The 26,217-nt window shown below is 41.7% G+C and overlaps 2 protein-coding genes across 2 annotated transcripts in view; one reads left to right on the top strand and one right to left on the bottom strand.

Annotated features, from left to right (window-relative positions):
* Positions 1–26,217, top strand: part of LOC148105817 (protein NLRC3-like) — a 261,895-nt gene that overhangs the window by 123,954 nt on the left and 111,724 nt on the right. The window lies entirely within an intron of this gene.
* LOC148105821 (protein NLRC3-like) lies at positions 1,122–26,217 on the bottom strand. The gene is made up of 8 exons (XM_087838934.1): positions 25,974–26,217; positions 25,271–25,312; positions 24,026–24,175; positions 22,044–23,859; positions 20,350–20,523; positions 20,001–20,174; positions 1,800–1,846; positions 1,122–1,651 (listed from the first exon to the last, which is right to left on the bottom strand). Exons 1-8 carry the CDS (start codon positions 26,215–26,217, stop codon positions 1,122–1,124), a joined length of 3,177 nt encoding a protein of 1,058 aa, XP_087695060.1.

Below are 26,217 nucleotides of genomic sequence, written 5' to 3'. Positions count from 1 at the left end.
GCGTGCCCTTTCATAATAAGGGTCTGAACACATATTTGCCCATTTTACCTGAATTAACATGAAAACACAGTGAATTAGCAAGTTTTTTAACCTTTAACATGTTTTTAAACACAAATTAAAATACTATACCATGAATTACATCATTGCTGATGTTTTTAATGAGTTTTTTAACCATTATGATCTATTTATTGATTATTTATCACCTGTAATAGATTTCTTATGACTGCTTTTACTAACAGGCTTTTATTTATTGACAGCTATGTTTACCAGGGTTACATAGAGCTGCTCAAAGCTCATTCCTGTCTGCAGAGCTCATAGTGCAGGAGGCCAGCTCGTCCACTAGAGGGCGCTGTTACACAGGGACACACTCACATTTACACATTCAAACATTTCACAGTAAAGTGTGAGCAACAGAGACTTTAAAATAGAACCTGAACATTAAAACATAAACACTGATAACACACTGCGGATGTGACGTCACAGTGACACCGAGCACATCTACTGCGGGTGTGGTGCCTGTTATCGGACCCGGAGTTAGCACGATCCCCCAAAAACCCGAAGAGGAGAGTCCTGGCCCCTAGCCCTGCCAGAGTAGCAGAAATGATGAGGATGATGATGCAGCAGCAGCCGTTCTTCTCTGTGTGAGTAGCTTAATGTTGTTAATTTGTAATTTACGTTGAGTAGGCTAACCACATTATTACATTAATGCACGTAAGGTGAACTAGCAAACACCGTCGTAGTTACATGCGGCTGTCTTCTTGTTTGATGGCAGATACTCCCTTCACCCTGGCCAAAAAGGCTAAAATGACCAAAGAAAAAGTGGGAAACAGCTAAACATGACAGGTTTTTGGACAAAGTTTGTGTTTTTCCATTGATTAAGCACTGCTTCCAGCCAAGAGTGATACCATATATGCCCTATAGCTGCAGAAAAGGCTAACATTGTTATCTTTTTACAAAAAAACAGCTGAACATGAGAGGTTTTTGGACAAAGTTTGTGTCCTCTATTCTTTAAGCACCGGTTCGAGCAAAGTTTAAGCACCGGCACCGTTTCAAAAGTACCGGTTTGGTACTGGTATCAGATAAAACCTAAGCGATACCCATCCCTACTCTTTACACTCCACTCAGCACAGGGACATAGAGCAACCAGAACCGACTGTAAATCCAGGATAAAGAGTTTGAGTGAATGTGGTGTTGAAGGTGTGGAGGTGGATCAGAGTGTCAGTGGAGACTCTGTAGAAGGACAGAGTGCCAGCAGGACAGTCCACATACACTGCTACTCTGTTAGAGACAGAGGAGGAGGAGGAGGAGGAGACTGATGTGTGTCTGTTATTGTGACAGACAGAACGAGGAGCACCATCAGAGCAGAACAGACTCCAGGACTGATCATTGAATCCAAACACACAGTCACTGCCTCCTTTCCTTTTGATTCTTCTGTAACTCACTGATATAAAAATGTTTCCTCTCCACTCGACCTCCCAGTAACAGCGACCAGTCAGACCATCTCTACACAGCAGCTGCCAGTAAACATCAAATCTGTCTGGATGATCAGGATATGACTGAACCTCCTCCACATGTGTCACCTTCCTGTTGTTGTCAGACAGTTGGAGGTTTGTGTTTACTGTGTTTGTGTCGATTGTGAGTTGACAGGAATCTGATGGAGAGAACAAACACAATCCAGCTGCAGTTATTGATCCATCATCTGTTCATTGATTGACACTTTGATGATGACTCCTGACATGATGAAGATGGTTGAATGTGTGCTGCTTTGTTTTCATGAATCCCATTAAAAACACACTTACACTTCCTCAGACCTGGTCTCAACCATCGGACTCCAGCAGGCTCCACCCTGAAAGGAGGAGGGGGGTCAGAGCAGCACAGTCAGCATGCACACATGGACATTACATGGCTCTCATACACACACTGTTACACACTGAGCTCAAAGCTCGGCTCCACTGTTTTATTGAAAGAAATCTTAATTTATTTATCAGCACATTTAAAAACAGGTTGAGCCAAAGTGCTGCACATAGTAGAGATAAAATAGGAAACATACACAGTAATTACTATAAAGACTCGTCAGAACTGAAAGCTACAGAGTACAAATGTGTTTCTAACCGGGTTTTAAAAATGTCGAGTGTTGGTGACGACCTGATGTGAAGGGCAACTGTTCCAGAATTTGGCTGCAGCGATCGATAAAGCTCACCTCTGTTTTTACATCTAGTTCTGGTCCGAAGCTACTTATCTGCAGACCTGAGGGCTCGGACTTGGATTATTTTAGTTAAAGAGAGATAAGATGTAGCCAATCCATTCAGATTCAACAGCAGAAAGCACCAAGCAGAACTCTTTGAGCTCATGCACGAGATCAAACTATGATCTCGAGATCTGTGCTAGAAAGACCCATCACCAGCTTTTTCCAGCTTTTTACACTGGGTACCAGTATGTCGTTTGAGAGAGAACTGTGATAGTGCCGTTCCTTCACTTGACCTCAGTCGCTCTCGTCTGCTCCCTCGTAACACAGCTCTTTATTGAGGTTGCATGAATATTCATAAGTTCATTAACATATGACGTCTTACACAGGTATACATGTGAACACAGAGTACCAGTCTGTGCATAGTGTAGGTAGGTGTGTGTGTGTGTGTATGTGTGTTCCAGATGTGACCCTGTGACCCCAAAGCTGGTGCTAAGAGTCCAGCGGTCCCCCTAACAAAGGGCTCTTATACTTAACCAGACACAGAGTAGGTGTCCTCCTATACCATAAATCAGTAAGAGAAGGTACGACCTCTCTCATGACCCCAAGTTGTGTGTGTATGCCAGAGCACTCTGGAAGGCACACACGGTCTTTACAGACTACTAAAGATCAAACCTCTATCATTATGCAATCAATTATAAAACTCTTAGCATATATGAGTAAATATTTCTAAGCATAAATGACAATCAACAATATAAACCTTACAGCTGGTTTTAATAACAGAATTTATTTGTTTCTCAAATGAGAAAGAGCTATCGAGAAACACTCCTAAATCTTTAGCAAACAGAGTCCTGAACTTTTCCAGTGGGCCAAGGTCAACATTATTCGATAATGCTAACTCTTTTCCCTTGCATTATAACAATGTGGGCAGCTAGTGCTAAATAGGCTGCTGTTATTAACTAATGCTAATTTAATGTGAATTAGCATTATGCGCTAATGCTAACACTCTTTACCTTTACTTTATAACAATGTGTTATAATTTAAGGCAAATACGGATTAGAACCTAATGCTCATATTGTTTTCCTTTGCTTTATAACAATGTGAGCAGCTACTGCTAAGTAGACTGCTGTTATTAGCTAATGCTAATTTAATTTGAGTTAGCATTATCCAATAATGCTAACACACATTTGCATTATAACGATGTGAGGAGTTAATGCTAAGTATGCTGCTATTAGCGGCTCATTCTAATTAGGGGTGAATAATTATTACCAGCTAATGCTAATATCGTTTTCCCTTCTCTTTTAACAATGTGAGTAGCTATAGAGATTGACAGACCACGTGACTTTCGTGCATTGCATGCCGGTAACTCGTGGCAAAACAATCCAAGTACCGCATCAAATGCAAGCATTTGCAGCACCGCAAAACGTTCATTCTCCGGTTCCAATACCTTCTTGCTTTTTCTTTGCCCCCCAAAAAAGTTATGAACAAAACGAAGGATAACAATGCCGGTCTGTACAAAGACAGACTTGATGAAAAGTCAAAGAAAAGATAGGAGGAAAAAAATCAAAGGAGTGAAAGGTTTATACCCTTACGAGCACACAGAGTGGACAAAATACGTTAGCGTGCTGCCCAACTTTCACCACACTCATATTTATAATCATACGGTTCTTGGAGTGAGTGCATACACTCATGAAGTTTAGTAACTTCAGGTCACTGCAACAAGCCCAGGTACAGTTTACTGAAGGATGAGTACAGGACCTTGAAATGCACCGTGTAGAACGAAAGACCATCGTACGTATCATAAGTTTACCAGTCTCACAAATCGTCTTCATAAATACACATTCGTTAACCGTTTATTAATAGGACCTTTAAGCTCAACGGTAATTAATTAGTAGTGGAAATAATTTCTGGTTCGCATTACAGAAATGTAGCAGTGACAATAATACTGTATGCTGTAATCGTACTGGGCAATTAGTGATACAAAAAAACCCCTGTTTTATCCTGTGAATAAAAGTATATGTTTTTGTCAATGTACCACGGTAATAACAGAAGCGAAACGCAATATTGTGTCAGGACAATTCACTATTTATGCACAATAAACAAATGAGCATAGCGCTACAATTTCTGTTCAGCACCAGACTTGCAACAACCTATATCACCAATTATGTTATGAAAAATGATGTATTAACTACAACAGAAGACTGACCTTTGTGGAAATGTTTGGAGCAAACTAACCTGTGAGCTGGAGTGTTCTGGGACGTTATATTTGGCCTTTGAATGGCTGTAATCCAGGCCATCCGTCGCCTCTTTTTACTTCGGAAAGATGGCTTGAACAATTTCTCTTCAACGACGTAATCCGATAAAAAAACGATCTCTTTACCCGTCGGCTTCCCGTGGCTGTCATGCGACCGGCTATTGCAGTTAATAATACAACAGCTTCTTGACAGTTTTTTGTGTTTCTTTTTATCGCTGTGTAACTGATTTCAATTGAAAGCCTGCGTGCGCTAGTACCTCTTGCCACGAGTTCCCAGAATTCTTTGCGGTTTTACCCTCGAATGACGTCACATTTTTAATCTCTATTGCTAGGTAGGCTGATGCTAGCAGCTAATGCTAATTTGATGTGAATTAGCATTATACTAGTGAGGAGTTAATGCTAAGTAGACTGCCATTAGTGGCTAATGCTAATTTTAGGTGAATAGGATTTGGCATCTAATGCTAATACCATATTTTCTTGCTTTATAACAATGTGACCAGCTAATGCTAAGTAGGTTGTTGTTATTAGCTAATACTAATTTGAGTTAAATTAGCATTATCTGCTTATGCTAACAATGATTTTTTTCTTACTTTTTAACAATATGAGAAGCTAATGTGAACACTTTTTTTCATTCAGTTTTAACTTTTCCCCTGCGATGTGAAGAGTTAATGCTAAATAGGACGCTATTAATGGCTAATTCTAATTTTTGGTGAATAAGCATTAGCAGCTAATGCTTATACCGTTTTCCTTTGCTTTCGCGTTCGCGATGTCTTCTCGGGCGCTACTCCGGTGCTGATAATTGGCGACTTTCTTGTGTCAGTGATGTAAAAGATGGATTTAATGCGACATGACCGTTCAAACAACAGTCACTTTCTAAAACATCAGATATTTATCGGATTCAGTACCACGTACGAAAGTGACCCAGATCGGGTTTGAAAATATCGGATTTGTGCAGTTCACACTGTCATACCATGATCAGATATGGGTCGCATAGGGTCAGAGAAGTCTGATTTTGTGCACTTCCACCTGCAGTATGAATGTAGCCTAATTCTCATTTTAGATGAAAAAGCATTAGCAGCTAATGCTCATACTGTTTTGCTTTGCTTTGTAAGAATGACAGCAGCTAATGATATGAAGTTAACCGTTATTAACTAATGCTAATTTGATGTGAATTAGCATTGTCCGATAATGGTAAGTCTTTTCCCCTGCATTATAACGATGTCAGGAGTTAATGCTAAGTAGACTGCCATCAGGGGCTAACTCTAATTAGGGGTTATTAATAATTATTAGCAGCTAATGCTAATACCGTTTTCTCTTTCCTCATAACAATTTGGGCAGCTAATGCTAATTTGATATGAATTAGCATTATATTAGTGAGCACTTAATGCTAAGTAGGCTGCCGTTATTAACTAATGTTATTATGATGTGAATTAGCATTATGCGCTGATGCTAATACTGTTTTCCCTTACTTTTTAACAATGTGAGCGGCTAATTCTAAGTACGCTGTTGTAAATAGCTAATGCTAATTTAATGTGAGTTAGCATTATCCAATAATGCACTATTTTCTCTAAACAATGTTTTCTCTTAGCTACTATCCTTTTTAATAGGTAATACTAATACTCTTTTCTGTTACGGGTTAATGCTAAGTAGGCTGCTTTTAGCAGCTTATTCTAATTAGGGTTGAATCAGCCGTAGTAGCTAACGCTAATACCCTTTTCTCTTGTGTTATAATGATGTGACGTTAATGCTAAATGGGCTGCCATGAGCGACTCTTTTCCCTTGCGTTATAACGATATGAAGGGTTAATGCTAAGTAGGCTGCCATTAGCAGCTAAAACTAATTTGAGGTGAATAGTCTATAATATCTAATGCTAATACCCTTTTCTCTTGTGTTATAATGATGTGAGACGTTAATGCTAAATAGGCTGCCATGAGTGACTCTTTTCCCTTGCGTTATAACGATGTGAACAGTTTATCCTAAGTAGGCTACCATTAGCAGCCAATGCTAATACTGTTTTCCCTTGCTTTCAATAACTTGAGCTTCCATTTCCAAATGTTAGCTGCTCCTGCCTGCCTCTTTGTGACACACACAGACTGAAATGATTCACAGTTTTGTTTCATCCTTCTGTCACTGTGGATATACAGCATTGGAAACATACACATGGCTGACACTTTATTAGGTACACAGTGGCACCTATCTCAGGTACACCTGTGACCTAAATGTTCCTGCAAACAGACTCCTTGGAGACCCCCTACATAAATATCCATGTACTATCCAGCTAGACTAGTGTGTCTGTCCCTGAAAATATTCCTGCATGTGTGATTGTTCATGTCTCATCTGCAGGAAACAAACAGGATGTGAGTGAAGGACACAAGAAATGTTTCTAGCTCTTCCTCCTCTATCAGAGGGCCAGAGGGGCCGATGGTGCGATATGGCAGCCTCGCTTCTCTCAGTCTGCCCCAGGGCAGCTGTGGCTACAACTGTAGCTTGCTTCCACCAGTGTGTGAATGTTTGAGTGAATGAATAGTGGAATTGTACAGCGCTTTGAGGGCCCCGAAAAGCACTATATAAATGCAATCCATTATTATTATTATTATTATTATTATTATCATCAGACATTCTCTCCATACCTGAGAGTGTCCAGTCTCCAGCCTGGATCCTTCAGTCCAGCCGACAACAGTTTAATTCCCGAGTACCCTGGATGATTGTAGCTCAGGTCCAGCTCTCTCAGATGGGAGGGGTTGGAGCTCAGAGCTGAGGCCAAAGAAGTACAGCCTTCCTCTGTGATCAGACAGCCTGACAGACTGCAGAAACACAAAACATGTCAAGCTGTTTAACAGAGTAAGGTAACAGCCTCCAACCCCAACCATCAGACAATCGCCTGTGAGCAGCACTTGGTGATGGCGGGAAGGACACAAATCCTCCCAGTGAAAACAGGCTCCAGGAGGAGCATCTACCATGACTGGATGCAGGGTGAGGGGAAAGAGAAGAGATGAGCTCAGAGAGACAAGAACAAAACTCAAACTAAGGAGAGAGAAGACAAAAGTTAAGGACATGCAGTAGTGACTAGGGATGCACCGATACCGATACTGGTATCGGGGCCGATACTGTAAAATGTGTTTGTACTCATACTTGTAAAAGTTATCCGATACCATGAACCGATACTAACTTATTTCATTAATCAGAGGGTGGTTTGTCATTTTTGTTGTAGTTTTTTAGATTGGCCACTAGGGGGACATCCCGCGGTAAACAGCCACAGGGTTAGACGAGTCAGACTGGCAGCTTCAGATAAAAAAAAAGAGAAACTGGAGGCTGCTGTAGCTAGACTAAATAAAATGTCAGCAGTGTGGACCGGAACATCCAACTTTAACTTAGGTTTTGGAAAAGCGATGGAAAAAGGTCAAGAGAAAATCCACGGGCAGTTAAAATGTCAGAGGCTCTGACTCATTTTATCGCTCTGGATGACCAGCCAATGCCAGTCGTGGAAAACAGGATTCTTCTCAGCATACTCGAGCTGTGATATGAAATTCCCAGCCGCCTTGGTTTAACGGCACAGTGGACTGATGATCCACGGGCAGATGGGGAGTTTGTTCGTCAATGCCAAATACTTTCGTTATTTTGTTTGTTTGTTTACAATATGGACACTCTGCAACAATTTAAAAGTTTATTTTATTCTCAAACCTAATTTGTATTTATTTTATTCCAAACAGAAGTGTTTATTTATTAATCTGAAAGCTTGAGACAGTGCCAATAGTTCAGTGATATTTTGTTTAATTACAATGTGGAGACTCTGCAATAATTTAACAGAAGTGCTTATTTTTCACTTGAAATTTTTTGTGCTCATTTTTATTAAGATATTATTTATTATCGGCAGAGAATAAAATAAAGCCTGTCTTCCAATTCATTGCATTTATGCGTGTGTGTGGTAGAAGTACTTTTTTTTGGTACTCTGTATCGGCAATTACTCAGATCCAAGTATCGGTATCGTATCGGTTAGAAAAAGTTGGTATCGTTGCATCCCTAGTAGTGACTAGAGATGGCACGATACCACTTTTTTATGTCCGATACCGATACCGATATCATTAATTTGGATATCTGCCGATACTGATATGAATCTGATATAGTGTGTTTTTTAATCAACAAAACGTTTTTTTAATATCTTGCTGCATTTTGTATAAGTTTATACTCAAGTTTAAATAAATAACAACACTAAAGCTATTCTGTTATACCTGTATGTAAAAAATACACTGCGTCCAAAATATGTCATAGTTCAGCAACACTGATCAATCTAATAAAGTTAAACCTGCTCCATCCTCCCTATTCTGGTATTTTAAAGAGTACTTGCTACCTAACTAATAGGGTAGCAAACTCCCAGCAAAAAAAAAAAAAAAAATAGGGAACCACCCTCCACCTCATGATGCTTAATCGATGTAATCAAATTTAATTTGATGCAGGGGGAAAATGCACAAAAATAAATTATTTTTCAAGAATAATTAAATAGATTCAACATCTTTCTTCAACAGAATTGCAGACTGCACAGATGGTATCTTCCCAAAGGAAAAAGTAGTATAGCTTACTAGGGTATATTAGACTTAACAGTTACTATATACAGTAATGGACTTCTATATATTTTACACAAGATTAAAACTTTGGGTGTAAGAGTCAGATAATTATTTATTAAAAACTAGACATTTTAAATGAGAATAAGAAAGAAAAGTATGTCTTTGTGCCCCCTTTTCCCTGTTCATGCCCTATCGGCCCCCCTGGCTAAACTTTGCTAGATCCACCCCTGCACAGTTGCCAGCCTTCAGCTGCGTAGAAAACGATCCTGGTGTAGAAAGTAATATTAAATAAATTCTAACAACAGCTTATCAAGCTTAAACGTGCTGCTGCTGTTCAGCCGCTGGTTTCCTCTTTCTGGTGATAAGTGGGACAAAAACTAAGAAGAGAGACGGACTCGCGACAGAAAAGCCGATCAGCTGATCATTAAGCTGTTTCACGATTGAAGCAGCAGGAGAGAGAGAGACAGAGAGAGGCAGTCGCTCCAGGTATGGTTGTTAAGCTTAACGTGGGAATGCTTTACAAACATTCAGAGATGAACTTACACACTTGCTTTACTTCTCTCTGGGAAAACGTCCTCATAGATGAAATGCTGGTTTGCTAGCAAGGCTACAAATACACACAGCCGCTCTATCACGTGATGCATACTGCTGCTACGTGCAACGGTTATGAGCCGAGTTACGCCGCGTAGCAAGTTTTGTGAGGTGCTTTTTTGATATTTAATGGATTTTTTACATTTTTTATTTCTCGCCGATATCCGATCCAGTAATTTGGGTCAGTATTGGACCGATACCGATACGTAATATCGGATCGGTCCATCTCCAGTAGTGACATATAAAAGCATCAGGAGTGAAAAGAGGGGAGTGGAGAAGAAAGCAGAGCATCATGGGAAGTCCACCAACAGCCTGAGCCTATAGCAGCATAACTAAGGGATGGTTCAGGGTCACCTGATCCAGCTCTAACTATAAGCTTAGTCAAAAAGGAAAGTTTGAAGCTGATCTTCAAAATAGAGAGGGTGTCTGTCTCCTGAACTCAAACTGGGAACTGCTTCCACACCAAGTCCAACATAGCCAGACTGAGTCGTTAGATTTGTCCAAAGCAAAGTCAGAAAGTCATTATTTGTGTCACATTTTAGTGGAAATGTAGAAAAACTATCCAAAAGTTATTTATAAATCTGATATTAAACAGTTTAAGTGGTGAAAAAAGCTGTAAAGGAAACAGAAAGAGTCACTAAAAGTAAATGGTAAATGGCCTGCATTTCTATAGCGCTTTACTCAGTCCCTAAGGATCCCAAAGCGCTTTACACTACAAAAAGCCTCTTTAGAGGGTCACCAGTTTAAAACTCAGACATTTAAACTGGTAATTTTCCTTCTCTGCTCCATTTCCTCTCTAGACTTCCTGTTCCTAGGAGGGATCTGATTGGCTGAACGTCCTTTTAGCCTTTTGATCATAAAGAACATCAAACAGTCAAATTCAACACTTTAGATGGAAACATGACATTAATGCTACAGACAATCATGAACCTGCTGAATTTATGAACATCAAGAATGCAGCGAGTGGTAAATAAAGATTTGACCTCAGTGTTTCTGTCTATTTCTAACATATTCCTAACATGATAAGCTGCACTTTAGAGCTCTAAAACTGGAACTGACACATATTTAAACACTACATGTTACTCAGTACATTCAGTTCTGACACTCGCCCACAGTCCAACAAAGGAAACATGGAGATCACATCAGTTTGTCATCAAAGTCGAATTATTCCAGAGGGCAATGTTGATACAACTAAAGATATTTGGAAGCAATGTTGAGTCTTCTTATCATCGGAGTACTTCAAGTCTGAAGTATCACTTAAATGCATTGCACGCTGTTGATGGCAGCAAACAAACCACCCAAACAAACAGTGGTGGGAGGCTTGGGCAGACTACGTAGATTCAGCTTGTGGGAGGAGTCTAGATAAACCAAAGAAAGACAAACTAACAAACACCACAGTGAAGTGAGTAGCTACAAACTGCAGGCCAATTAGTGTTGTTGAAGAAGTCGGTCTGAGGAACGTTCTTAGGATCAACAAATGATAGCATGTATGAGCCTCCCTCAAGACGCACCCTCACAAGAAGAATACCTGAGCTGTAGAAAAAGGAGAGACTACCATGCCACGGCGTTACAACGTGCACCAGCTGTTGGTCTCTCTGGAGACTACTGGGCGTGGCTGGGTAACCATGGTTACCTGGGAGTTACAGTACATGATAATAATGACGAGTGGGAGCTGCATTCTATAGCAAACTATTTGTTATGAGGTAATCAGCTGATCTTAGTTTAACCAGAAGCCCTTCACAATATTTGCAAAGCCTTTATTTTGTCCAACTACCATCAGTTCGTCTGTACTGATGGTAACTTAAAGTCCCACTAATGCCGTTTAGTTTGTAGTGTGTATGTAGTAGAAGTACACTACAGTACTCTGATCACTGATAGGATAGATTTATATAGATATACACCTTTGTGTTTAACATTACTGCATTATAGTACTGTGATCTTTGTCCTTATATGTGGTTATATTAGCTATACTGACGTATGCATATAACTGGATATGTAACTTATCTATTCATCTTATTTGTCATGTATTTGTATTGTGTACTTCCTTTTTTTAAGAAACCACACATGTGATCACAGCCACAAGAATCAATCAGTGAAAAAATAAAGTGCCTCAAACTGAACCTTAAGCTCCTTATTCCACACGCTGGAGTCATTTGGCCTTCAGTAGTGTTCTGGCTGACACACCGGAGTGACCAGAGTGCCAAAGAGTGAATCGGACACGCCAATGTCATCCCTGATATCTCCACTACATTTAATCGTCCATCAGCTTGTGGCTGCAGTTAGCCAGTGTGCTAGTTAGCCGGTTCGCTAGTCAGCCAGTGTGCTAGTTAGCTGGGAGCTAACTCACTAGAACATTTGATGCTGTCTAAACTGTGTGAGGAGCTTTCAAGGCTTCTCTGTGTTACTCTCTAGCCTTTATTTAACTCAGTCCTCTCAGTTTTTTCCTCCTTACAAACTAGAAACCCTTCTTTTTCAGCTTCTCCACACCTGAGCTGTGGCTAAGCTACCAGCATGCAGGCCCGGTGTGTCTCACTCAACAGTTACACTCGTCACCCAGACTAACAACACTCCACATGTTTACCACTAGGAGATGCTAAAAGACCACATACAGTGAGATTATCACTAAATGTCTGCTGTGTCTGACGGTGACTTGGGTTTTTACTAACTGGCTACATGAGCAGGATTAGCTGTAGTTCTATCTTTGTAAAAGAGACTCAGCGGCAGATTAGAACCAAACAGAAACATTTCTACTTTTTTTGCAGCACCAGCTGAATGCATGGAGCCTAAACTCTAGTGACAATGAGACACATACAGTGTGACTGCTGTGACTTTACAGCTGGGCCTCATTCACTCACATTAGTCAGATATTACTGATTCTATATCACACTTAAAGCTTTCTGTAAATGAAAGAATCAGTGAAAACGGGGCACTTCAGTAAATTTTAAACACAAACTCTGAACATACCCTGATCAAGACAAGGTTATAGGTTCAGCATCAGTAACCATGGTGATGTAGCCATGTAAAAACAGAGCTAGACAGAGACAGACAAACATGTATGCTCACAAACACATCTCCAGTTAACCCAGCATGCATGTTGTTGGACTGTGGGAGGAAGCAGATTATCTGAAGACAACCTACACAGGCCACATTATCACCCTTATTTACAGAATTATAATTTAATTGGATGATAAAGTAAAGAAAAAAATATTTTAATAAAAAAAAATCATAAATGAACTATTATTCAAGTAAGTAAGTAAAATATATTTATATAGCACATAATCTCGTTTGTATAGAAATGTCTTCAGCTGCTTTTTAAAAGAGTCAGTGGAGTCTAGACAGCGTAAAGACCACAGCAGGGAGTTCCACAGCCTCGGTGCCTGAAAAGCCCGATCCCCACGTGCGTTGAACCGAGTCCGTGGGACCAACAGTGACCTCTGACCTAAAGACCTAAGTGCTCAGGATGAAGCATGAGGTCAGAGAGTCAACAGGTCAGAGATGTACCGAAGAGCTTCACCATGTACAGCTCTAAAAGTTATGAGTATAATGTTAAAATGAACCCTAAAATTTAGTGGCAACCAATGAAGAAAAGCCAAAACTGGAGTAATGTGTGACCTCTTGTTTGTGCCAGTTAAAAGTCTCGCTGCAGCATTCTGTACAGTGTGAAGCTCCAGAGCTGATTTGTTGAGACAAGTAAAAAGACCATTACAATAATCCAAGTGAGAAGGGATAAAAGCATAAAGAATCATCTCAAGTTCTGCCTTTGACACCAGTCTGAGTTTAGAAATGTTTCTTAGATGATAAAAACAGTTTTGAACCAGTTGTTTAGTGTCAGGCGTTGTGTGGAGGCGAGGAAGAAGGAACCCAAACGCTGGACTCACAGGTAGGTGAAGACTGGTGGAGGTTTATTATAAGGAGTGGAGGAACAGAGGGTGAACGGACACTGACTGGCTGGAACACTGAATGGCTGACTGAACTGAGAGAACACGGGGAGGACAACATCACACGAGCATCAATGACACGACAAAGAACGAGTAGAAACAGAAGACTTAAATACACAGACTGATGAGGATGATAATGAGAGACCGGTGAGTACACAGCTGAACATAATCTGGCTAATGGCACGAGACGAGCTGACACAGGAACAAACAGGAAGTGAAAACATTGATGTGGGAAAACCGAAAACACTGGGTCACCGACCCAGGAACCCTGACAGTACCCCCCCCCCCTTCAAAGGACGGCACCCGACGGCCAAAAGAAAAAAAGACCAGACCAGGGCGGGCGGAGGGGGCCCAGGACGGAGGGACGGAGTCCACAGAGAGACAGTTCAGGTGGGCGGCCGCGTGGCCGGCGGCCGAGACGAGACAGTTCAGGTGGGCGGCCGAGACGAGACAGTTCAGGTGGGCGGCCGCGGCCGCGAGGAAGACGGCGGCGGCCGCTGAGCTGGTCCGGTGGGCAACCGCGAGGAAGGCGGCGGCCACTGAGTAGGTCTGGTGGGCGGCCGCGAGGAAGGCGGCGGCCGCTGAGCAGGTCCGGTGGGCGGCGGCGCCGGCGATGACGTCCAGAACGTGGCTGGGGCGACGGTGCGGAAGCTGCAGGACCAGGCGAAGCAGAGGCTGACGCCGAGGCTGAGGCTGGCCCAGGCGAAGCAGAAGCTGAGGCTGGACCAGGCGAAGCTGAAGCTGAAGCTGAGGCTGAGTCTGGACCAGGCGAAGCAGAAGCTGAAGCTGAGGCTGCCTCCGCGGCCGGGCCAGCGGGCGCGGAGGCCCCTGGCTGGAGAGCGGCCGGGCCAGCGGGCGCGGAGGCCCCTGGCTGGAGAGCGGCCGGGCCAGCGGGCGCGGAGGCCCCTGGCTGGCAAGCAGGGGGGCTCACAGCTGGCTCTGGGTGCTGTGGCTGCAGGTCCGGCGACTGAACTGACTGGACGGGAGGCGACTGAACTGACTGGACGGGAGGCGACTGAACTGACTGGACGGCAGGCGCCTGGACTGACTGGACGGGAGGCGACTGGACTGACTGGACGGGAGGCGACTGGACTACAGGGGACTGGTGGATGGGAGGAGACTGGACTACAGGGGACTGGTGGACGGGAGGAGACTGGACGACAGGGGACTGGAGGGCAGGAGGAGACTGGACGACAGGGGACTGGAGGGCAGGAGGAGACTGGACGACAGGGGACTGGAGTGAAGGCTGAAGAGCAGGTGAGTGAACTGACTGGAGTGACCGCTGAACAGCAGGTGAGGGAACTGACTGGAGTGGAAGCTGAACAGCAGGTGAGGGAACTGACTGGAGTGGGGAAGCTAAGGGATGAACAGAGGTTGGCGATGCTAATGGCTGAGCTAATGACAGAGTTACCGAGGGGGATAAGATTGCTGCCTGGGCTAATAAGGCTGGTGCCTGAGCAGGGGACACCTCAGCCAGCCTAACCAGGGACAGTGCGAGGGCGTGAAAGGCTGGATCAGGAGGTGGATGAAGAGGTGTAGTAGTAGGTGAACCGGTTAGCTCTTCCAAGCCTCCAGGGAGGTCAGGCTGGGTTGAGGCTGCCCTCAGCCTGGGCGCTGGGACAGACAGTCTTTGTGGGAGCAGCGCAGAAAAAATCTTCCCAGTCTACATCCTCCAGGAGGGAAACTCCCCATGGATCGGTGGTGGATCTGTTATGTGTTTTATGAGAACAATCAGATGACGGATGTGGAAAACAGTTAGTGGAACTCACCACCGGGAGTTGTTGAAAATAGTCCATATTATGGCGGCGTGTGCGCCGCTTTCTCCGGGAAGAGGAAGCGGCCGGGGTAAACAGCTGAGCCTCTGGCGCGGTAGCCTCCATTGAGCCGAGGTGGGAGGCGTAGCCGCGGTGCCGTGGCGAAGGTGGAGGTCCGGTGAATGAGGCGGCGGGTGTGTTAACGAGGAGCGGAGCGGCAAGAGAGGGAGCGGCCGAAACGCGGCATGAAATGTCCGCTCTCCGCGGCAAATGCTCCGGGGCAGGTGAGGCAGTAGGTGGGGGAACGCGGCGTCTCCGAGGAACCCTGACATTTAGAGAGTTTCTCAAGCAACATTGAACTGTTGAATATAACACCAAAGTTTCTGAGACTTGATTCAATGGAAGGACCAAAAAACTGATCTGCTGCCTAATTTCTGAAGACATGTGATCAGGAGCAATGATCAAAGTTCCTGTTTTATCCGCATTAAACTGGAAAAAGTTGAAGTTTAACAATTGTTTGATTCCTGACAGACAATTATTTAAACAAGAAAATATATAAAACTGAGAATCTTTGAAAGAACAGTATGACTGAATGTCATCAGCGTAGAGATAAGAAATATTATTGTAACGCCTGATAATTTGGCCTAGAGCAGGGGTGGGGAACTCCAGGCCTTGAGGGCCGGTGTCCTGCAGGTTTTAGATCTCACCCTGGGTCAGCACACCTGAATCACATGATTAGTTCATTACCAGGCCTCTGGAGAACTTCAGGACATGTTGAGGAGGAATTTAACCATTTAAATCAGATGCGATAGATCAAGGAAACATCTAAAAACTGCAGGACACCGGCCCTCGAGGCCTGGAGTTGGACACCTGTAGCCTAGAGGACGTATATAAAGCAACAAGAGAATCGGACCTAAAACAGATCCTTGAGGTACCCCAGAAGGCAGCACACATGATTTATACAGACAGTCAAAGATCTCTCAGATAGATACGACTGAAACCATTTTAAAGCAACACCAGGTATCCTGAAAAAGTCCTTCAGCCTATTTATCATGATGCTGTGATCAACAGTATCAAAAGCAGAGGTGAGATCCAACTCGGTGTACTCTCCACAGTCTGCTACCATCAGAATGTCACCACACACTTTAGTTAAGCCATTTCAGTGGAGGACAGTTTACAGAAACCAGACTGGAAAATGTCCAGAACATTGTTTTTCTCCAGAAAGTTGTTTAGTTATTCTGCAACTGTTTTCTCCAAGATCTTTGACACCAATAGTCATTTTGATATTGGCCTGTAACTGCTTGGAAGAGATGGGTCCAAATTTGGTTTCTTTAATATTGGTTCAACAACAGCTTGTTTAAAACTTAGCCAGTATAAAGACAAAATAGAGAAATATTAGACCTGATGGCAGCGACCTTATTTACAAAATAGTTCAAAGATTCATTACAATCAGATTTAGTATAGACTGGTACACGAGGAATATCAGGAGAGACAATTTTCATAATTGTATCAAACAAAACTTTGGGATTGTTCTTTTTTGAAGCTATTAGACTACCCTTTCTGGGTCACAAAATAACCTTTTAAGATATTTTCCAGGCGAGAATGTAGCTGTGTAATGCTCAAATATCTACTTAATTTATCAAAATATCACATATTTGCAAAAGTACTTCCACGTTTTCAGAGAGCTCTGTTATCCACCAGCGCGATAGCTGACTGGGAGGTCAAGGCTTGATAGAGTCCACAAGCACAGCTAACTCCTGGCGTATTCTTTTCAACCCCCCGGCGGTCTTTTGCTACTCAGATTAAGCATGGTATATATATATAGTTAGTTAGTTAGTTATGCTATGGATTGAAAATACCCCCCACACCCCATCCCACCCCTAACGGCTGCACCTCCCGAAGAATTTTGTCTGGGCTCTTATCTCACTTTTTTTATTTCAAACAATCAACAGAAAATTTCACCGACATAGTTTTATGTAAGGTTTTTAAGGCTGTGGTGTTAATTTTGAAGTAACATGAGCCCAGCGGCAGCAGCAACGCTAGGCTAACACAAACTAGCTAGCAAGATTATAAACCTGGTGCTAAACTAAGAGAAGCCACAAAATCAGTTTGAATAAGAGTAAACATTTACTCACCAAGTCAGTGTATCAGGTAAAGACCCACAGCAATGACAACAATAATATCTTGAGCTGAAGCTTCTCCAGGTTTGCTCAACATATTCCACAACAAATGCACCATGAACATGCGGACTGATCAGAGAGGGAGGAGGACGGTAGTGATGTGGCATTTTCAAAACACATCTTTCATCCTTCCGCACTGAGAAGCAAAACGTCCAGCTTACTTAGTTTTTCTAAGTTAAGACAACTCAAATAAATGGAGTTTATCAGTGGTTTTTCATAAAAAGTACTGGTAACTTATTTAAATTGAGTTCTAATAACAAATTGAAAAAAAATTTGAGTTCAGCCTATTTAATATTTTTAATTAAACACAATATTACATTTTACAATGTAACATTCAGAAGTTGCCTCATTGTTCTGACACACAACATAAAACTATCCACTACACTACACGCTAACTTTTTTTCTTCCTTTTGTTCTTTTTTCCCCCCTACACACTAACTACACAACACAACATACTATCCACACACTCCAAATACAGTAAACGTCACAAATCTCTCACATCTCAAAACTCTCTCTCTTGCCATCACTCCTAAAACTTCCCCCTCTTCCTAAACAACCAAATGTAATGTTGCTATATAATTTTTTTTGATTGGTCGACACGGTGCATTTTTCCACCAACAGGAAAGGGATGATTTTGGGGTTTTCTTGCTCATAAGCAGAAAGTGCTTGCTAGCGCTGTCCTTAGAAAGTAAAAGTGACAAAACTACTGAGGAAAAACCACCGCGTATATATTGTTTATCATGACTCTTGTTTACGTGGCCTATCAACACAATTTAAAACTGGTATATATCACCTTGTTGCTTTGTCATCTTGAAGTGGTCATGTGATTGGCTTATCATGACTACTTTATTATTCCTCAGTCAAACAGCAGCACTCATGCAATTGTTTTGCCCCCTTAGCTCCAGGTGTTTTGCCAAAAAGTGACCGTCTGCCAGAAAGTGATAGACATCCGCAGGAGCGCGCACAGCTGCTTAAAGCCATAGCGCCCATATTACTTACAGCTACTTCTGTGCAACTGATATAAGATGTGGTAAGCGTAACACATCTTCAACCATCTGTTTGTTGCGACCGCACCGAATCCAATTCAGGATTTTGATTTCCATCACACTTCCACTGGATGCCGAGCTGCTCTCCTGTTGTGTGATTATCATTAACACAGAACTGGAGGATAAGACCGTGGTTCAGGGGGTTGGGAAGCTCATCTTGTAACCAGAAGGTTGCCGGTACGATCCCCAGCTCTGTCTGTCTTGGTCGTTGTGTCCTTGGGCAAGACACTTCACCTACCGCCTACTGCTGTTGGCCAGTGGGGCCGATGGTGCGATATGGCAGCCTTGCTTCTGACAGTCTGTCCCAGGGCAGCTGTGGCTACAACTGTAGCTTGCCTCCACCAGTGTGTGAATGTGAGAGTAAATGAATAGTGGAATTGAAAGGGCTCTTTGAGGGCCTCTAAAAGCTCTATATAAATGCATAGTGCTGACTGTGCTCATCCTTCCTCCAACCTCTCCTTACCAAAAATAACAACTAAATCAGTATTAGCTCAATAAAATTTCCTGCAGTTAAAGTGCAATACAATGGTGGACATTCACTTTTAAACCTTGTGTAAAACTATAAAACCTAAAAATCTGAGTATTATCCTTTGTGCAAACAGCTCTTGCAGGTTACCCCGGACTTAATAATTAAGATAATAATAATAATAATAAAAATAACCTTTCCTTTAAGCAGCTGTTCAGGCTACTAAATTCATCCCAGAAATAACAAGTGACACCATTAATAGTGGAGCTACCTTTAAAAGGTGAAACTGATGTGACCTATAAGGCTACTGCGGTTACTTCTTATCAGGGTTAGTAGGGAAGACATCTGGATGAGGTAGTTAGTAGTAGGTAGTTAATACCGGGCGAATCCCCTCCCCCACATCGGCACCAGAACCCTGTATTATCTACTGGGTAAGACTGCCTGTTTTATCAAACTATGGTTATTACTACTTATCATTTGCAGCCCAGTGTGCCGCTGGGCTGGGATGAACCACTGGAGCTCGGTCATCCCTTTCTTTCTCTCAAGAAGAAGTGAAATAATTATATTTATTATGTTACGAGTCTAATATTCTTTAAATCAAACGGTAATGAATAAATGAAGCAAGAAGATATGGTGGCTCCAAGTGTTGTAGAAAAAAGATAAACATCTAATTTTGAGAAGTACTGTAAGTACTGCGAATAAAAAAACAGCGAACCAATCAGTTGTCGCGAATATCCTCCAAATTTTATTCCTAAAGAAATCAAATATATATATATATATATATATATATATATATATATATATATATATTTATTTATTATGGGTCCATACTTCAAGACAATTGAAGTATTTTTTTTAAATACACAAAGACATGACATAACAACTTTTAAAAGTAATTCAGAGTCCAATTATCCACTCAAATGTAAATAAAAGTTCATTTGACAGCTGTATAAAGGTTACCTGTTTATACAATAATATAATTCACATTTCAAATGATCATCTGTGGAAAAGTTTGAATCCTGACCTGAGAGTTTCCACTGCATACTGTGAACTCTTTAGTCCAGCAGACAGAAGCTTCAGTCCTGAATCCTGCAGGTCAGAGTTACTCAGGTCCAGCTCTCTCAGACTGGAGGACTGGGAGCTGAGGACTGAGGACAGAGCTTCACAGCTTCTCTCTGACAGGTTACAGCCACTCAGTCTGAAAAATAAAAGACAATCTATAAAACAAATACTCATGTAGAGTTTGTTAATACATTTCAGAACATTAAATCTTGACTTTCTATTTTTAAAGGAAAATTAACATACTAAGATACAACATCATATGGATGAACTTTAATTGATAATTCTAAAAACAAAATGTTTTTTGATCTGACCTCAGAGTATTCAGTTTACAGTTTAAACGTTGTAGTCCGGCAGACAGAAGCTTCACTCCTGAATCCTGTAGCTTTCTGATACTCAGGTCCAACTCTGTCAGACTAGAGGACTGTGAGCTGAGAACTGAGGACAGAGCTTCACAGTTTTCCTCTGAGAGTTCAGAGATGTTAAGTCTGAAGATAAAAACATGAATAAAGATGGTTGTTAAAGTGTAATCAGGGTGCAGTAAAACTTCACTTTAACTTGGAAATGAATAAAAATGCTATGAAACAAGGCTAACTGGATAAAGTTCACCTTTAGTGGTTAAATTGTTGATTACTTTTGTTAGTTGATATGAATAAAAACAAACATAGAAACAAACAGAACTAAACAGAATACAAATTGATCTGACCTCAGAATATTCAGTTTGGCGTGTGGACTCTCCACTGCAGCAGACAGAAGCTTTACTGCTGAAGTCTTCAGGCTGTTGGTACTCAGGTCCAGCTCTCTCAGACTACAGGACTGGGAGCTGATGACTGACAACAGATTTTCACAGCCTTCCTCTGAGACGTTACAGCTGCTCAGTCTGACAGAGAAAGGGAAAAACAAAACAAAAACAAACAAATAATATATGTGATCAAATGAAATTTGTTTATATGTTGAACCTTTTTTTAAATTTTATTGTGAACCTATGAGACTATGTGTGCTACCAATCCAGTGCACATGATTGGTATCTTGATGGTACCTTGCTCAGGGGAACCACAGGGTAGCTGTTTGGTGGATTCGACCCCCGACCTTACAATCATGGGGTGACCACTCTGCCTACTGAGCTAATAATTCTGTGTACACTATCATACACATATTAACTAAAACAATTATTTTAGAAAATATTAGTAATTCAGTAATTATTATGCTCATTACCTGTGGTACTGTGAGGAACACTGGATTTTAAACACTAGCTGTATAAAACTCGTCCTGTTAAAGGTGTGTATAGATGAGCTGAAATGCAGACTTCATGGAGAATGTTTGCTTTCAGGAAATATCTAAGGCAAAGCAGAGATCCATCCAGTCTCTTCCACTAAGCCCACAAAGGGACAGACAACCACTCTCACTCACACCTGCATGAAGTTTAGATCACCAGGTAACCTAACTGCATGTCTTTGAACAGTGGGAGGAAACTGTAGAGGACCCAGAGAGAACCCACTGTAATTCTGTGGGAACACTGGTTATGGCAACCTTATAGTTAGATATTAATACTGTCAAGAAATAGGACTTGAGTGGCAATTCCAATGATGAAGACCGGGTTTTTCCCTCCATACTGGATGAATAAAAGGAAAGCCACAGCAGAGATTTATAATAAAAAAGGAGAGTGTGCACTGAAACCGAGATAAAAAACAAACTCCTTGAGTTGGAGACAAGTGAACAAGCTGAGGATAATAAATCTGTCAGAGGGGCTGAAGGATCAAAGCTCATGTTCTTATTGGCTGGGTCTGGATTGTACTTTGATGAAAATTACAGACAAAAATGTGTGGAGTGAAACATTAAAGCTACCATATATTTAATGAGTGACTGATGATCATTTAATTCACTATTGTTATGTTTTTAACTGTTCTTTGAACTCAGCATTTCTGATTTATTTCCCATGGTTTTAAGATTTTTAGCTATTATAAGATTTTAAGCGATGAGTTTAAGCGATGAGTTGATATTTACTTACAGAGCTTTGTTGGAGGCTTTGACCACTGGCAGCATTCTCAGAAGAGCCTCCTCTGAAGTAGAGTATTTCTTAAAGTCAAACTCATCAAGATCTTCTTCTGATGACAGTAACATGAAGGTCAGAGCTGAGCACTGAGCAGGAGACAGTTTACCCGTGGAAAGACTTCCTGAACTCCCATATTGTTGGATCTCCTCCACTAGAGAACGATCATTCAGTTCAATGAGACAGTGGAACAGATTGATGCTTTTCTCTGCAGACAGACTCTCACTGAGCTTCTCCTTGATGTACTTGACTGTTTCCTGATTGGTCTCTGAGCTACCTCCTGTCTCTGTCAGCAGACCTCGTAGGAAAGTCTGATTGGTCTGCAGTGAAAGACCCAGGAGGAAGCGAAGGAACAAGTCCAGGTGTCCATTTGGACTCTGTAAGGCTTTGTTCACAGCAGTCTGGAAAAAGTGTTTCTCTGCAGATACTTCTTTCTTTGATTCTTGCTTTCTAAATAACACGGATAATTTGGAGCGTTGTTCTTCCAGCAGATTTTTTCCAGAGTTGATGAAGGTCAGATGGACATGAAGAGCAGCCAGAAACTCCTGAACACTCAGGTGGATGAAGCAGAACACCTTGTCCTGGTACAGTCCTCTCTCCTCTTTAAAGATCTGCGTGAACACTCCTGAGTACACTGAGGCTATTCTGATATCGATGCCACACTCTGTCAGGTCTGGTTCATAGAAGATCAGGTTTCCTTTCTGCAGTTGATCAAAAGCCAGTTTTCCCAGAGACTCCATCATCTTCCTGCTCTCTGGACTCCAGTGTGGATCTGTCTCAGCTCCTCCATCATACTTGACCTTCTTCACTTTGGCCTGAACCACCAGGAAGTGGATGTACGTCTCAGTCAGGGTCTTGGGCAGCTCTCCTCCCTCTCTGGTTTCCAGCTCATCCTCCAGAACTGTAGCAGTGATCCAGCAGAAGACTGGGATGTGGCACATGATGTGGAGGCTTCGTGATGTCTTGATGTGGGAGATGATCCTGCTGGCCTGCTCCTCATCTCTGAATCTCTTCCTGAAGTACTCCTCCTTCTGTGGGTCAGTGAACCCTCTGACCTCTGTCACTATGCCAACACAGTCAGGAGGGATCTGATTGGCTGCTGCAGGTCGTGTGGTTATCCAGAGGCAAGCAGAGGGAAGCAGTTTCCCCCTGATGAGGTTTATCAGCAGCACATCCACTGAGGTGGACTTTCTAGGGTCAGTTAGGATTGTAGTTTTGTGGAAGTCCAGAGGAAGTCGACACTCATCCAGACCATCAAAGATGAACACAACCTGGAAGTCTTCAAAGCTGCAGATTCCTGCTTCTTTGGTTTCAGTAAAAAAGTGATGAACAAGTTCCACCAAGCTGAACTTTTCCTCTTTCAGCACATTCAGCTCTCTGAAAGTGAATGGAAAGATGAACTGGATGTCCTGGTTGGCTTTGTCTTCAGCCCAGTCCAGGGTGTATTTCTGTGTTAAGACTGTTTTCCCAATGCCAGCCACTCCCTTTGTCAGCACTGTTCTGATTGGTTCAACTCTTCCAGGTGAGGCTTTAAAGATGTCTTCTTGTCTTATTGTTGTTTCTGGTCTGTCTGGTTTCCTGGATGCTGTTTCAATCTGTCTGACCTCATGTTCATCATTGACGTCTGCAGTCCCTCCCTCTGTGATGTAGAGCTCTGTGTAGATCTGATTCAGAAGGGTTGGGTTTCCTGCTTTAGCAATCCCTTCAAACACACACTGGAACTTTTTCTTCAGAGCTGATTTAAGTTTATGCCGACAACGTCCACTGGGAGTTTCTATAGAAATAAAGAAAAAATATATAATTTAAGTATTTATCAAAGGTACATGACCATTTCTTTCCTGCCCAAAATAAGTGCTTGTGAAGAATCAGGTCAAGATCTTGCAACATTATTAAATGTTTAGTTTTTCCATTAGCTGATATATTTATAGATATCCTCTTACTGCTCAGTAGATGATCAGCCTGCTTATTCAGCTTCATTCTCTTCAGGATGGTTGCTGTGATCTTCACAAATGACTCCTTGCTTGAATTATTATAGTTGAACTTTTTCATTTGTTTTGAATCGTGTTTATGCTCACACTTTTGATATGACTCTAGAAAAACAAACAAAAACATAATAACAGATCTATCACAGCGTTATTAAGCTGTTGCATGGTTTGATGCAAACCATCAAAACAAGTACCTAGAAGTGCAAAAACAGAACCACATTGTTTTGGTTTTGATTGAATTGACCACTGCCTTTGAAACAGTAGATATTAGATATATTAGATATATTAGTAGAACAATATTCTAATATCTTGATCAAATGTCCTAGTGGGCATGAGTGGCACTGAACTTAAATGGTTAAGGTATTATCTGGCAGAGAGAACTTTCTCTGTGAATCTTCTTAGTTCTGATTTATCTGCTGCTTGTCGGTCATGTGGCCTACTAGGGGGTAGCATTTTAAATGGACTGATTCATATATACTCCTTCTCTACTCTCCCAGAACACTCAAGAAACAAAACAGAGGTGAAAATGTTTGGGCCTAGTGGCCTAGTGCATGACTTTTAAGAAGAACCTGTAAAGGAGAGCATTACCCCTGTCTCCTAGCCTCACTCCACTGGCAGCCTGTATATTTTAGAGTTCTTTTTCAAATTGTTATGGTCAGTTTTACATTTTTCACAGATTGGCCCTGCCTTACCTTCTTCACGCCTACACACCTCATCAGTCTCTCAGGTCAGCTAACCAGCTCACTCAGATAGGACCTGGCCATCTCTATCATTGTTCATAAGTTATGGATTAACTTGCTGTTAGATGTTAGAGAGGCCCCTTCACTGTCCACTTCAAAAACACATCTTAAAAAAAGTTTTTATTCTTTCTTACCCAGTGAGACTCCGTCTGTTTTAGTTATTTGATCTTTTTAATTGTTTTTCTTATATCTCATGTATTATTATTTAGTTTCAATGTACAGCACTTTGTGTCACCTATGGCTTTTTTAAAGTGTATTATAAATAAAGATACTATGGTAAGTAACTGCTATTATACTTATTGGCAGCTGTTCATTAACTGGGGCTCAGAGCTTAGTTACACTGCAGAGCTGAAGATACAGAGATACCACATGGAAACAACCTGAGTTCTTATTGGTCAGTTCAGGCGTCATGTGTTTCTACCTTACCAATGGCTCCTGAGACAAACTAAGGAATTATTACCTTGTGATAAACAGGATGAAGATGCCTGGGCTGAGGGTTTCCCTGTTGGAGTAAAGTGCACCATGAATCAGGAACTTTTTGTTTAACAATGAATACATGGCATTGCATGGCTTCAAAATATTCTAAATATAATCTCCAAAAGTTGATTCTGTCCATCTGGATGTAGCGTTATCAGTGGGAGAAACGTTTCGTCACTCATTCAAGTGACTTTTTCAGTCTCAGCTGACTGCAGGTTTCAATCTTATAAACAGTACATTAGGATAATGACTGAAACCAGCCCAGTGAAGGAACAATGGGCTGGGAGGTCAGTTTCTTCATCGTGATTATGCAAATTCTCATGACCATTGACCAAAAACCACTGACCAAAACCCACTGATCAATGGCCACGAGTACCATTCACAGAGAGTTGGGGAATGGCTACAATCACCATTGTAAGATGGTGACAAATGTATAAAACGTTTCTCCCACTGAAAACGCTACATCCAGATGAAAAAAAAATCAACTTTTAGAGATTTACTTACCTGCATGATTGAGCATGCATCAAGATGTCTAAATATAATATTTGTACTCAAACAAAATTAGAAGAGAAAAGACACACAATTGAAGATTCAGACTAAAACAGCCTCAGTTTTCAATCCATAAACTGTGACAGTGTTGTCCTGATACTGCACTGAGTGTTTCATGTCTTTTTTCTCTGACTGACCTTCATTCATCTTCTTTAAAATCAACTCCGCTACCTCCATTACATGGGGAGTAGTGTATGTCTCCACCATAAGATTCACAGTTTCATGACGTCCATCCTTTCTTGCGTTCTCCAGTCGGCTCTTTTTGATGGTTTTCAAATCACCTCTGGGTCCTTTCTCCAAGTACCAGTGGAAAAGTTTCAGCTCCTCTTCTCCCAAATCTTCCAGAATGTTCAGTAACTGCTCCTCAACAGATTTTTCCAT

This window comes from Neolamprologus brichardi, chromosome 3, assembly GCF_056152115.1.
Source record: "Neolamprologus brichardi isolate AB-2024 chromosome 3, ASM5615211v1, whole genome shotgun sequence".
NCBI classification, from domain to species: domain Eukaryota; kingdom Metazoa; phylum Chordata; class Actinopteri; order Cichliformes; family Cichlidae; genus Neolamprologus; species Neolamprologus brichardi.
This window is presented reverse-complemented; position numbering and strand designations above follow the sequence as displayed.